Here is a 13911-nt window from a genome sequence, read left to right as displayed (position 1 = left end):
TGACATGAGGCCCAAACCGGGAGTACAAAGATGACATCACACGGGGAGTACTGAGAGGCCACAGTGCGCCCCCTGCTGACATAGCAACATTTATGCTTATTGATGTAGCAGATACTTTTGTCCAAAGTGACTTATGCAAGTGAAGCAAATAATATATTACAAGCAGACAGCCAACTTAAGTACTGATGTAGTCAGGCTGAGCCTCCAATGGGTAACCAGTATCAAATACAAGTTAGTATCAGAGCAAGAGCTAGACAACGCATTACAGTACATGGCAAGAATCCATTGTTGCCAAGAGACCATTACCAAGAGATTGCTGCCTGGGCTGATATGGAATCAACGATATTCCTGATAATACTATTGCTTAATCCTATCCCCTTACCACAGTCAATCCAGTGCAAGCAAGCTGTGCTTAATGCACCACTTACCCCGAAAGCATTTAATATTGCAAAATGAATCGTTCCATCAGCAGTAATGAGGACGCTGATGCTACAGGGAAGCTTTCAATCTCCATTCTGGTCATTAGGAAGTGGCATCGGAGATGGAGGCTTTCGACAGCAGCACACAGCAGACGTCCTCCGCCACAGCCCAGGGCCCGGAGCGGCCGTGAAGCAGGACGGCAGGACCGTGGTCTAACCTAATCTGTTTGTACTGCCAGCGGAAACCGGCACAGACACAGGGGGAATCGAATCCCCAGCTACCCACAGCCGCACACAAATTAAATTTCAATTAATAAAATTAAGCACAACAACGGATATAGAGCTGACCTGGGAATGCTTGGATCAAGCCTGAATGAGTGTGGATGAGCTCACATAGAGTGCTCTGTGCCGTTTTAACCATCTTATTTTAAATAAATGAAATACAACATAATAATATAATAGCACTTTGCAATTAAACCCTTTATATTCCTGTTCATCTGTGTGGGTTAATTCCTCCAGAAGGAGCATCTGGCCTTTTACTGCAGAGATGAGGCGCTTTCAGCTAAACGATCAGAGCGGGTAGAGCTGGCCGGCTTGCCCAAGCAAACTGGCTGCTCTGCCCTTCCCCTGTCCTCTCGCGAAGGGCCCCCGGCGTCGGCCAAAGCACAGCGCTCCGCGCCCCAACGTCTCTCTTTCAGATACGGTCGGGGTCAAGATTAGCCCCACGCTGTAAACTACAGGTCTGCATGGGTCCTATACCAGAAAATTCCCCGGCAACATTGTCAGTAAGCCTGTTTTCACTCTTCTGGAAGAGTTTGGGTGCAGTCTGACAGTCTCCCAGGTTTTAATATGCACACCCCTGGAATGAGGCTTCTCTTCCATACTCCTTGGCTGAAATATCAGCTCACCCACCTCCATGTGTCTCGCTTGGCTCAAACTGAAGAGGCCCTTTGAAGCAGCTACTCACAAAGGAGTGTTTAAGAAGTAATGTAATTGGGCTTGGCAGCAATTCTCAGAATTTTTTTTAACCCCTTCATGTAGAATGCAGTCCCATTTCGTCATGTCACATGCACTGGTGCTCATATAAAAATCCATTAGCCAGAAGATCTGTATCATGTGTAAATCATGAGAAAAATACCCAAATGTCTAAACACTAAACTGACCGTAACTGTTAAACACTGTCAATTTTTTATTCCAGATTTGTATTATAAAATGCACTTTTTTCAAAATGTAGAAATGTTACATATTGACTGTATACTGAAATACCAATTCCAAAACCATGCAACAGAAGTCATTGATACCCAGTAGATAAACTTGCTCTGATGCCATTTATAGCTATTTTCAAGCTAGAACACAACAGCAGGCGATGACTTGTTTATCTTGTTTAATGAACATCTCGATGAGTAAACACTCGGTTCTAATCTAGTCATGTCACTTCTAATCGTGACCAATGGGCTGGGACTTTGTGTGAGGTGATGAGCTCGCTGGCATCTGACTGCAGAGCATCAGACCTCTAGTGTTAATATTTGTATATAGTCTAGGAATTCACTGCCTGATGCGTGTCTCAAAATGGATTAATATATTATGAAGACACGACACCTCTTCGAAAGGCACTAGAAGTGTTTAACATAAAACTGAAAAAAGGGAACACGAGGTCCTGTAAACACAGGGACGGTTCTTAGAAATTTTCAGTGAGGGAACACGGGGTCCTGTAAATAAAGGACTGTTTCACAGAAAATGTCTGCACAGGAACGTAGTTGGGGCGTCAGCTTTACAAATGTCTCACGAATAAAATCAATAACACTGAGCAAATAATGCAGAGATTGAGACAGGGCTGAAGCTGGCTGATTATTCTCTTAGCTTCTTATTGGCGAGATCCATGCAGCCGATGCCGTTTCCAAAACGCCTGTCAGAATACTCATCACCTGATATACCAACTATTACACTTACGCTATAAATCCATGAGTTTGAAGGTATTTAGCGTATAGTTTAGAAATCAATACCTTCTGAACCTGAAATTTTCACATTAGAGTACTGTACACAAAAAACTTTTTACAAAGTATACAGTATACTTGTAAATATATTGTAACTATACAGTGCACTTGTATGCTGTCATTTTCATTGTATTAAATGGATGCCTTTGAAGTTCTGAAACTAAACGGACGTCACCTCTGATGCAACATTATTCCATCATATGAAATGTGTTCACTCAGAGCTCAGATACAGTTTGCATGTTCTTAAGATGATACAATGGCTGTAAAATTATGGCTCCGAATTTGGCGGCGGTTCAGACTGTATTTTGAAATACCCATCTATCTCCAGTGGCGTTTATCTAGCACATGGTCACAGCGACAGATAAATGTGGATTTTTTTATGCTTGCATACAAAATGTCCCGGATGCCGGAGCCATGACAGCCAACAGCCGATTCACCAAGAAACGATATTATTCCTTTAAGACAAACTTTTATTCTTACGTATAAAATTAAGTACAGGTCATTAATATAGTTAAAATATTTACAGTACAAAAACAGACGTCAAAAACTAAACTGTACATTTACGTTACCATGTTTATCAGGATTCAATCGCAAGAGACAAGAGTCACTAGACAAATATTTAATATTTATACAATTAGTACAGCCTCATCAGAACTAGGTTTTAATCCAGGGCAGAATTCACACAAAGCACCTGCTAATCTCTATGCAAACTGTACACTTAGAATTAATACAATTTAATTATCATCATTATTTTTAAATTAAAATGACATTATCCTCCTATCAATCCACCTTCCGTCACCATTATGAAGTACAGCGTCGCAGTGAAAAACATTATTTACATTGAAAATATTAGTATAAAACGTAGAGGGTAATAGTCTTCATAAAATACTTAAGGGAACTTAAAAACGGCACTGAACAAGATATTTCATTACAGTAATATATTTACCCTCTTGTCTAATTTAATGCACTGTTTCTCAAAATACCACTGGGGGAAAAAATACATATTTGACAACACCAGATGCAACCAAGAGGTGGAGAAGCACACCAATCCCGTATCTTCCCCAGCACCCGGAAGATGGAGCACCCAAGATGGTGAGTTTATTAAACTAAACTCACATTATCTGTTCGTGCGGATCCTCTACCACAGGAGCTGAGGGGAGATCGTGACGAAACGCTGACCAGATTACCGCGTGTCGAGCGGGGTGACGGCTGGCCGGCAGCCGGAGGCTCCGCTGGCGTGGCAAAGGACCGGCGCGTTTCCGCGGGAAATAGACCGCAGCTTCTCACGATCTGGAGCTTAATGCATTTTGGGTAATGCGCATTTTTATACAAAAATACTCCAGTGATTTACAAATATGTACACATCTACACGCATATGACCACGGCTTCTCAGTTTCACTTGCATTAAAAGCGGAAGGTTTGCGGGTGAAACGCCTCCAATCGTTTTAATATTAACCGTGTAAAAATAAATAGATTCATTATTTTTGTCCCTTATCTTGAACCTTCCGCTTCCACACAAGAAACGGAACGACAAACCAGGATATCCTGTACAAAGAAATGTGAACAAACACACAAACACATAAATATATACACGGGCAATTTGTCAGAATAAATAAAGCACAGCATCTGCAATTTTGAAAAAAATCTTATGTAGTAAAAGAAAAAAAAAAAAAAAAGTAGTGACGTTTTCAACATCAGCTAACAGGTGAGAATCTGTAACTTTAACCTCAGCTTGTCAAGTTCTCGAGTGGAAACACCTCAAGTAGAGGGAGACGTGCAAGGCAGATCCCACACCAATCCCGCTCCTCAGTACCAAAGATGCCATCAGCTTCTTCAGTGCTAGAAAAAACAGGTGCCAGTACTCACCTTGTTATGCAGTACTGGGTAAATTATGATACTCTGATGGGATTGGTATCGGTACGACATAAGGTGAGTACTGACCCACTTCAGGCACTAAGTTTTGCCATGAAAACCGTGCAGCGTGGAGTCCTGACTGCAGGTCCAGGAACACAGTCACGACCCCTGGGCTGCAGACAGAAGGTCAGAGGTTGGGACCAGAACCGACAGAACTTATGCTCCATGGACAGGGGGCTGGACTTTGGAGTTTCTGTTTTGATTGTCCAAGTACATAAAGTCTCAACAGATGGTATAGAAGCCACTGGCCTTGCAGAAACACGTTAATTAGACTCTAACTGAAAGACTATGCAGAGGATCCGTACTTCAAGGTTCAGAACAGGGGATGCGCCGGGTCCGGGGTGCCGGAGGGGACGGTCACATGTCCTCCATGTCGGTGACATTGACACCCTGGTAGATGGGCTCCTTCGCACGCAGCGCAGGCGCCCCCACCCCCCTGGAGCTCTGGCCAGCTTCGATGCTGTTCCAGATGCCATACGTGAAGTAGATCAAAAACCCTAAAGGAAAAAGGATAGGAAAGAGGAAGGGGATGAGGAAGGGGATGAGGAAGGGGATTACAAAAGGGAAAAGGAAATGGCAAAGGGAAGGGGAAAGAGGGTGAACACAGCCAGATGAGAGATCAGGCTCCCTAGCAGGGAGACTCCAAGCTGACAGCACAGCGTCACTTTGGCTCAGGCGCCTGCCAGCATTTTCAGCCACAAACAAGGTCACTGCACACACCCAGAGTACTGGAGCCTCCGACCCTGAACAGGAAGGGGAAGCCACTTACCCACAGCCATCCACACTGCAAAGCGACCCCAGGTGGCCAGATCCAGCTGCATCATGAGGTAGACGTTAACGAAGATGCTGATGAGGGGCAGCACGGGGAGCAGCGGCACCTGGGGGCGAGAGCAGCGCCGGGCGTGAGGGAGAGCAGCGCCAGGCGTGAGGGAGAGCAGCGCCGGGCGTGAGGGAGAGCAGTGGGGTGGGGGGTGCATGTCAGTGGTGGGAGGGTGGGGGGCTGCCAGTACCTTAAAGGTAAGCGTCTCCTTGCTCTCGGGCTGCCTCCAGATGATGAGAATGCAGACGACGGACAGCAGGGCCAGCGTGATGCACAGCGTCAGCCAGAGAGGGTGGCACTGTAGCACCTGATGTCCCTGGAGTGCCAGGAGCATGCACAGCAGGGTGAAGAGCACCGCTGGGGGGGGCAGGAGGAGAAGGAGGCGGAGGAGCGATCAGCCAAACTGCTTGCAATTGGCTACAATCCCCAGATGTATCGCGCTCCCCCTAATGGTGATGGCTGGTAATAGCAATATATGCTGCGACATCACATTAACTGGGAGCTAGGAATTTAAACGAAGTGATCACACGGTCGCTTACAGATGGCGGCTGTGACGCCGTAGACGATGCCCCCCGAGATTTTGGTGGGCGAGTCGGAGCTGGGCTTCAGCAGCAGCCGGATGGAGAAGTGCTCCTTCAGGGGCAGGGGCTCCTCCGGGGGGGCGTCCTCGTCCCCGCTGTCCGTCGCCGTCACCTTCTCCTCCACCAGCTCCATCAGCTTCTCGCACTGACTGGCGGAGCTCAGGCTGCCAGGCTGGTACCTGCGTAGCCACGGCCACCAATCAAACGCTGAATCTCATTACGGGCTCTTCTTCGAGCCAATCAGAGCCCAAGAAGCTGGAATTGTGGATCGAAGCGGCTTCCCAGTACGTTTCACGGCATTCAGAGGCCACCCCAGCCACTCACCTGAGGATGAGGACGCACACGGCCACGAGCGAGTACGCCAGGAGGGTGCCGATGGACATGAGGTCCACCAGAGCGGCCAGGTCAAAGATGAAGGCCATGACAGCTAGGGAACGAGACCAGCGGGGTTAGCATGGAGCCTCACATCGAGCATGAGCAGGAAGTGGGAATCGGAGAGGTGGGGCGGCTCACCTGCCACACAGCCCGACGCGATGGTGGCCTGCAGGGGCGTCTTGGTCCTCTTGTTCATGTTGGACAGGAAGCGGAAGAGGAGACCATCCTCAGCCATGGCGTAGATGACCCGCGGCATGGGGAACATAGAGCCCAGGAGACTGCGGGAGGAGGAGAGCCGAGAGGGTCACCGGGGGCCGGCCCCGCGGAGACGGCACAGGGTGCGGCCACACGGACAGGGCGCTCACCTGGTGGACAGGGCGCAGAGCGAGCCCACGGCCACGATGTAGCGAGCAGGGCCCCAGTTCACGTAGCTGAAAGCCTCCGGCAGCGGGCTGTGCATGTTCAGGATGTAGTACGGCATCATGAGCGTGAGCGCGGCCGAGACGCCGAAGTAGGCGAAGAAGCAGATGAGCAGCGAGGCCACAATGCCGATGGGAATGGAGCGCATCGGGTTCTTGGCCTCCTCACCTGCAGGGGGAGCCGTGTGAGTTCAGGCAGCCTGTGCTAGACCGGTAACCTTATACTGCGGTTTGGACAAAAAAACAAGCCACATACAGAGACACAAACGAAGAGACACAAACAAACAAACACACTTACTTGTAGTGGCTATGCAGTCAAATCCCACAAAGGCATAAAAGCAGGTAGCAGCACCAGATAGAACCCCGGTAAATCCGAATGGAGCAAATCCCCCATTGCCAAAAGTCTCGTCTATGGACCTGCAATACAAGGGAAAGGTGCTCAGTGACTCAAGCTCGGCTTGACCCTGACCCGACCCAGAACCGGCTGGCCCACATCCATCCTGGCTCAGCCCGGCCCTACAGAGTGCAGGAATTCTCTAGCATAGCGATTAGCCTCTGGCCAAATACCTGAAGAATGTCATCTAGGGGCTTTAGAGCTCACCCCTGCCCGCCTACCCCCCCGTCGGACTCACTTGGGATCCGTGATGTTAGTCGTGTTGATGAAATTGTCCAGTGTGAGGTTCCAGTTGGCCGTGTCTCCTTTCACGAACCCTGAGATGATGACGAACCCCAGCACTACCAGGTTGATCCCCGTGAAGATCTTGCTCACCAGAGCAGACTCACTCACTCCGAAGGCCAGGAGCCCTGCAGGCGGACATCAGGGCCAATTTCAAAGGACAGCAGAAGCACCTCCTAAAGCTTGCTGTGACTCTACTGTCACACGGTCCCCATCTACTTGGGGGGCAGGGGATGTGCTCACCAGTCAGGAGCAGAATCAGCATGAGGGCAAACAGGTCAGGGTATTCCGCCAGAATGTTCCCAGGGACCTTCATGGACATGGAGGCCATGAAGAACTTGGAGATCTTCTGCTCTACCAGGTTGTCAAACGTGGAGCTCCAAGCTCGAGCCACACTGGCCGTGCCTGGGACGGAGGAGGAGGGAATCCGGGAGGAGAACAATGGAGTCATGAAAGACTGTAATGGGTCGATAAGGACCCCGTCCTGACAGGACCTCTCACAGTGAGCCGTCCCAAGACACCGTCACCAGTGAAAAGCATGAGCTAAACTATTAAAGCATCATTTGTGTCAGTATACATGTTCCCCGGCCTGCTGTCCTCACTCACCTATGACATAGGAGAGGATGAGGTTCCATCCCGTGATGAAGGCCCAGATCTCACCCACGGTCACATAGCTGTACAGGTAGGCGGAGCCTGTCTTGGGCACGCGGGCCCCGAACTCAGCGTAACAGAGGCCGGCCAGCACAGAGGAGAGCGCGGCGATGAGGAAGCAGAGTACGATTGCGGGGCCCGCCTTCTCGCGTGCCACCTCCCCGGCCAGCACGTAGACGCCGGCGCCCAGCGTGGAGCCCACGCCCAGCGCGATGAGGTCCAGCGTGGTCAGGCAGCGGGCGAAGCGCGTCTCCTCCTGCGAGTAATCCAGCACCCGCCGCCGGACCAGCTTCTTAGCGAAGGAAGCCATTGTGAACTGTAATAAGCTTCAGGAGGTGGATGTGCAAAAGCAAAGCCTGGGGAGAAAGGAGGAAAAGTGGAACGTCAGACATGCAAACCACCCCTCCCCCCCACATTCAAAAAAACGAGCCGTTCCATAGTTCACCATCATCCACCTCGGCACCGTGTTTCAGAAACGCAGAAGCTTTTAATGACGTCAAACTGGACACAGAGCTAACCGGCTAACCAGCAAACATCTCCAGGACTCCTGTATCCCTCGCGGTTACATCAATGGCCACGTGGTCAGGTGATTATTATCAGTATGAGGAAGGCGGCATCTAGCTGTGAAAAAGAGCTGAATCAGAGCCACGAGGAAACAAGCGATTTTCCTGGTCACCTGCGGAGCACAGCCTCAGGGAGCTGGGGGGGGGGGCTCACCACAGGAACGCACACATGTTCCCAAGCACATTTTCTCGTGGCCACACAATACGACCCGAAGCCACAGTGTTCCAGGAGGAAGGTCACCTCTCACGCCGTCACCTGACACCATGTGATCCGTCATGCAGCGAAAGGCTGCCAGATAAGAGTGGTGACGGTGACGATGATGACGGTGGGGAGCCGGCGGGACACAGCGCTGGGGAGAGTGAGGAAGATGATGTGCGGCCCCAGGCTCCGCCGGCATCACAGCAACGCCCCCGGGTGGAGGCAAATAGTACTACAGGTGGGAAGCAGGCAAAGGAAACAGCAGCATGAATGGGCTCAGCACCAGACAGCGAGGATGGAAAATGTCAGAGAGGCTCCGTGACCAAGGACAGGAAGCTGATTAATGTTTAAAGGGGTGGCGGGACACACAGCTGCGTGATCCGGCTCGTCTGGCCCATCAAGACGCACGCAGCAGGAGGAATCCCAAAAAGACAAAGTCCTACACGTTCTTACAGGACGCCGAGCTGCGCGTTTACAGACCTTAATAAATCGCAGGACTAAATCCCCAATTAATAGGGACATGCAGGGAGGAAGGTCTCCGGTGTCAGAGGGGGGGACTTCGCGCCGAGATCGTCTTTCCGGAGTCAGGTTTCTCTGGGAGCCACGCCTGACGGCGCCATGCAAGTTTGATCAGGCTGCGCGGCACGGGAGAGCTGTACGCGGGGGATCAACCCGCGGCCTGGCGATGAGAGGGAACGAGGGGAGATCGTGCTACAGTCACTGCTCTGAGGGACGTCACGCATTTCTCCTCCATGCCTTGATTCAGGGTCTTTCCCCAACAGGAGCTCTGACCCGACCGGTTAACCCTGGTCTTACTGCAGCTCATCAGCCAATTTCCACAGGCAGGCGTAAGAATCAGCATTACAAAATGACGTTCAGCAGAACGGCAGATAAAAATATGCAGCAGGCCTGTGGGAAATCAGACCAAAGTTATAAGTAGGATGTGGTTTTTTTGGGGTAGTGTGTAGCTCAGTGGGTTAAGGCCACTGTGTTTATGATTGGAAGGTCGTTGGTTAAAATACCACAAAGGTCGTGGATTAAAATCCAAGGGAGCTCACATACAAACTGCAAACCTTCCATCTATTCCACATCACTTTGGACAAGAGCGTCAGTTAAACATTAAAAAAGCACTAACGCTACAGTGTAAATGATAATTGGAATCCAGCAGGTTTCGGACTCATTCCTCCTCCTCTTAGCAGACACGCCTTTAAAAAATAATCACACGTGTGAACGTTGCATTCACAACGTTTGTGTTTCGCAACATTTGCAGATTGGGGCAGACGCACCCAGGCAGGTGTTTCTGCGAGAAATGCAGGCGATTATAAACAAACAAGCAGAGGTGTTAGGCGGGACTCCCTCGATACGCAGCAGGCTACTGCTCACAGCTGACAGACCAGCCACTGCTTGTCACTGTCATGTTCTAACTGAATGTGCAGTGAAATTCCTGCCCATCCCCAGTGTAGCGGATGGAGACTGTTTAACCCGACTCGCACCCGGCTGCGCTGACGTCCATTTCCAGGACTGGCCTGTCAAGTTGCAGAAGAAAGGTCTGCATGGTGCAATTCGTGAGAGGTTGTGAAAGAGCTGCCTGCTGGGACCTAGGTCAGCCAGATTAAACATTTCACATTTGCAGCCCACCTCCCATAGCGCCCTGTTGCTACATAACCAGTTGTGCCATACTCCTGGAATAACGACTCAGTGCATTCTGGGTGAAGATATGAGTTGATACGGTACTTTGAATTGGACAGGTCCTTCCAAATCCAGACTTGAATTTTCTCATTTGAAGATTATTCATGAACACTTTATGGTATAAAAAAAACCGCAAACAGAAATCCAGTTCAGCTCCGGCGAGCTCTTACTGGGCGTCTGTGAAGTCCTTCCCACGGGCATCTGGGCCCCCATTTTCTGGCAGTCTCTCGGTCAATTTCTGGATTCCCAGACTCAGACTCGCAGAGTTTTATAATTCCTCCTAAAATGTGAACGGTCTGAGCGGCATGGAAGCAGTTAGCCCCGTCTTAAATCGGCCGCGCACCAATAAAAGCTGCACGACTCCAGCGCGGCTGAAACCAGGAATGCGGCTGCCATGCTAAGCGGATTACAGTGCGGGCCCCTCGAAGCCGCGATGGTGCCCCTTAAAGGTGCCGCCACACTGCCCCCCCATCTGGCCCAGGGCCCGAAATCATAGTGCGTCACTCCAGCGCTGGCGCTAACGCTAACCGTCCACAAGTTCATGCCGATAAGCGACAGGAATCCGGCGAGTTTCCCAGAAACTTTCACTTTTAGTTACTATTTCCTTCTATTATTTTGTCCTCTTAATTACTTTGTAGTTAATGATAAGCCTGCTATTCAAATCAATTAAATGTTAAGCACAAAAAAAACAACGTGAAAAATCCTACGATGATGCTTGTGTGAGCAGCCTTGAACCTAACGGTTACTGTCCCACAGATAAGCCATCGGTGACGCCGCAGCGACTGGCCCCCGACTGCTCAACAAGAGCCCAGAAGAAAAATCACCAGAAACTAGGAGTTACGTTTAAAGTGTAACAAACTTGAGAAAAGACAATGTGGCGGGATTAATGGCTTGGGAAGCAAAAAAAAAAAATGGTATCTGGGACACTGTTGCCATGGCGACTTCACAGGCATGATGGAAAACAAATGTTAGTCAGAGGCGTCCAAAAAGGCGAAATGCCGCCGCACTGCGAGGAACGGCGTCTGATCTGCGACCTCCGCGATGCGCTGGCGAGGCTGTCCCCTGGGGGGCGCTCTCCGCAGCCTGTGGCTGGTACACACTGCTAGGCGGGTGTAGGTCTATCAGCTACCCTGGTGTGTGCAGCCCAGCTTTTGGTCGTCCTTCAGTGAGTCAAACAGCAAACCCACAGGGTCTAGTTTCAACCACAGAGATCAACAGGTAGCACCTGAATTTGTGCCTCCGGACGGCTGCCAGCTTTGAAGGTGTGTGCATCAGTAGCAGTGTTACACAACCACTGTTAAAAACCGGCACTATATTCATGCTGGACGTTTTTTTTTGTGGTGCCAGCTTGTGTCAAACGTTTGAGAAAGACACTCAAAACACCCACACGCTGGGCAGCGGCAAGTCCGGATGGAGACATTTGGTTTCACAAATATCCCCAGCTTCGGACAAATTGTGCTGTAGCGGCGGATGAGCTAAGCATGCACCTTACTGCAGTTATAGAGTCATTCGGGGGGGCCTTTGATCTGTCAAACACAAATAAAGGGGTGGACTACAAACAAACGGCATGTGTGGCTGACACACCCAAAAGACTAGATGGTGCAAGAGACTAGGCAGAAAATACTGGCATCATAGGTGTACCAGGAAACGGGGAGGGAATCTGTTAAACTAAACCTTTTAATACTCAAAACAATGTATAATTACACTACTATTGTTCGACATTCGTAAACTGGGAGGGTAAGCAGAATTAAAGCTAAAATTATCATATAAATGTAACTGCCAGGACAACCTCACAATAATAATCTTCCCGTGGCGAATAACTTGAATTTGCATACCGAAAACCCAATATTCTGGTCTCCCATGGCAAGCTTTTGTGAAGACAGCAGTAAAAACAAAAATAACTCCCCATCAAAGGAGCTGGAGATTGACACCAGTGAACTGAAGGAGGATTCAACCCATCTGTTCAGGATAGAATGCAGTCAGAAACCTGTAAAACCTCTGGCACTGCAAAAGAAGAGTCAAATGCGACAACTAGCTTTCAGTTCACCGTGGAACTGTCCTGCTGGGTTCGGGGGGTCCGGGCACCCAGCCTTACCATGTTATATAACAAACAGTAACCAGAAGGGTCAGTGAGCCAGCATGCAATCGCCTCACACCACAGCCAAGTTACTGGTGTCCCTTTCACAATGGTTATGGCCGGTTATTAAGTCCTGTTTGCGTCAATCGCAGTTTACGTAAGGCGTGGAAACACTTTCGCCGTCACATTTCAAGTCAAACCTCGCAGCCCCGACATCGGCCCGTTCGTTTCAGGGTCCAGCTGCCGCTGCACCTTCAGAGAGATCGGGGCAGTTCGGTAAAGTTCGGAAGGTTCGGAAAAGTGAACCAGACCGCCCACTCGTCCTGTCTGACTGTTTTAATCCGGCGCACCGGACAAATCCGACCCCGTGATCGGTGTTAATTACACCCCTTACGTGCAGAGCTGCGTGTCGGGGGGAGATTAACTCTCGCCTGGAAATTTCATTTAAAAAGCCGCCATGCAGCGGCCCAAAACGAGCGGGATGATGCAATAGCACGTTTCTCCTTTGTCAGCCGGCATTGGCCATTTTAGGATGAACATCCGCGCCACATTACAGGGCTAAAAGAGACGGGGCGGCCGGTGTGCAGCAGCTATGTGAAGGTTTAGGGCTTCGACATATTTATGCATCTCTAAAATTAGATTAACACGCTAAACTCAAATTGGGAAGTACTGTTCGCGCAATACAACTGAACTGTTAAGTAACTATAATTAATTAGTTCATGAATTACTTCCACATGCAAGTCTGCAGTTTTTTAATCATCAGATGAACAAAATGTTTAAAATTGGACGTATTAAATATAACTCGTGTATAAAACATAGTGCTGTCACATTCTTCTGGGTAGCTGAAATACCAACCATACGAACAGACTGACGGTACGCGGTAATCCAAGAAAGGAGAAGAAATACGAAACTAAAATAAAATTCGCCGCTAGCCAATACGAGTTCTGAGCATCATGAAGTATAATTATGCCCGCGGAATAAGCTGCTTCAACGAAAATAACCCATCGAGCTAGGGGATAGTTAAAAATAGATTTTAAATACAGAAAAAGACATATTTTGTTATTTGAGAAAAAGGTAAACTTTGCTATATGAATCGGTTTTTATTTATAAACAGAAACCTTACCTTATGCTAGATACGAGGAGAAGCAGAAAAAGACACCCAAACCTAAGCTGCTCCGATAGAATATCCGACGCGTGGAAAACGGCAGAATATTCACTCATTATTCGTGGGCGGGCCGAAGCTGTCCGCCTGCCCAATGGCAGAGCGTTTTGGGGGTCCCCGTCCGCTCACTGGCCAATCAGCACTTACCGCTGTCGTGGAGCCGCCTCCCGCAATTCATTCATTGCGTAGGTACAGTGAGTAATCTGACCCCCTGTATGTCGTAGTAGGACATATTTTTCTTATTATGTCATAGTAAGAGTACGTTCCATTTACACACGCCTACCTAACACCAAATCGATGCAGGTATGTATTCATATAGCTCGTCCACTTCGGTACAGGATGCCTCATTTCCAATCTTTCGCATGTGGTGTT

The 13911-nt window shown here is 49.2% G+C and overlaps 1 protein-coding gene across 1 annotated transcript; it reads right to left on the bottom strand.

Annotated features, from left to right (window-relative positions):
- Window positions 1–2862: 2862 nt before the first annotated feature.
- On the bottom strand, window positions 2863–13586 carry LOC111834613 (cationic amino acid transporter 3-like). Its single transcript, XM_023794113.2, has 12 exons — window positions 13501–13586; window positions 7805–8205; window positions 7442–7603; window positions 7155–7326; window positions 6821–6939; window positions 6469–6691; window positions 6242–6381; window positions 6053–6155; window positions 5687–5907; window positions 5338–5504; window positions 5097–5205; window positions 2863–4824 (listed from the first exon to the last, which is right to left on the bottom strand). Exons 2-12 carry the CDS (start codon window positions 8157–8159, stop codon window positions 4685–4687), a joined length of 1911 nt encoding a protein of 636 aa, XP_023649881.1. The 5' UTR covers window positions 8160–8205; window positions 13501–13586; the 3' UTR covers window positions 2863–4684.
- Window positions 13587–13911: the final 325 nt, after the last annotated feature.

Source organism: Paramormyrops kingsleyae, chromosome 24 (genome assembly GCF_048594095.1).
Source record: "Paramormyrops kingsleyae isolate MSU_618 chromosome 24, PKINGS_0.4, whole genome shotgun sequence".
Taxonomy (NCBI): Eukaryota; Metazoa; Chordata; class Actinopteri; order Osteoglossiformes; family Mormyridae; genus Paramormyrops; species Paramormyrops kingsleyae.
Note: the sequence above shows the minus strand (reverse complement) of the source record. Positions and strands in the feature narration are given on the sequence as shown.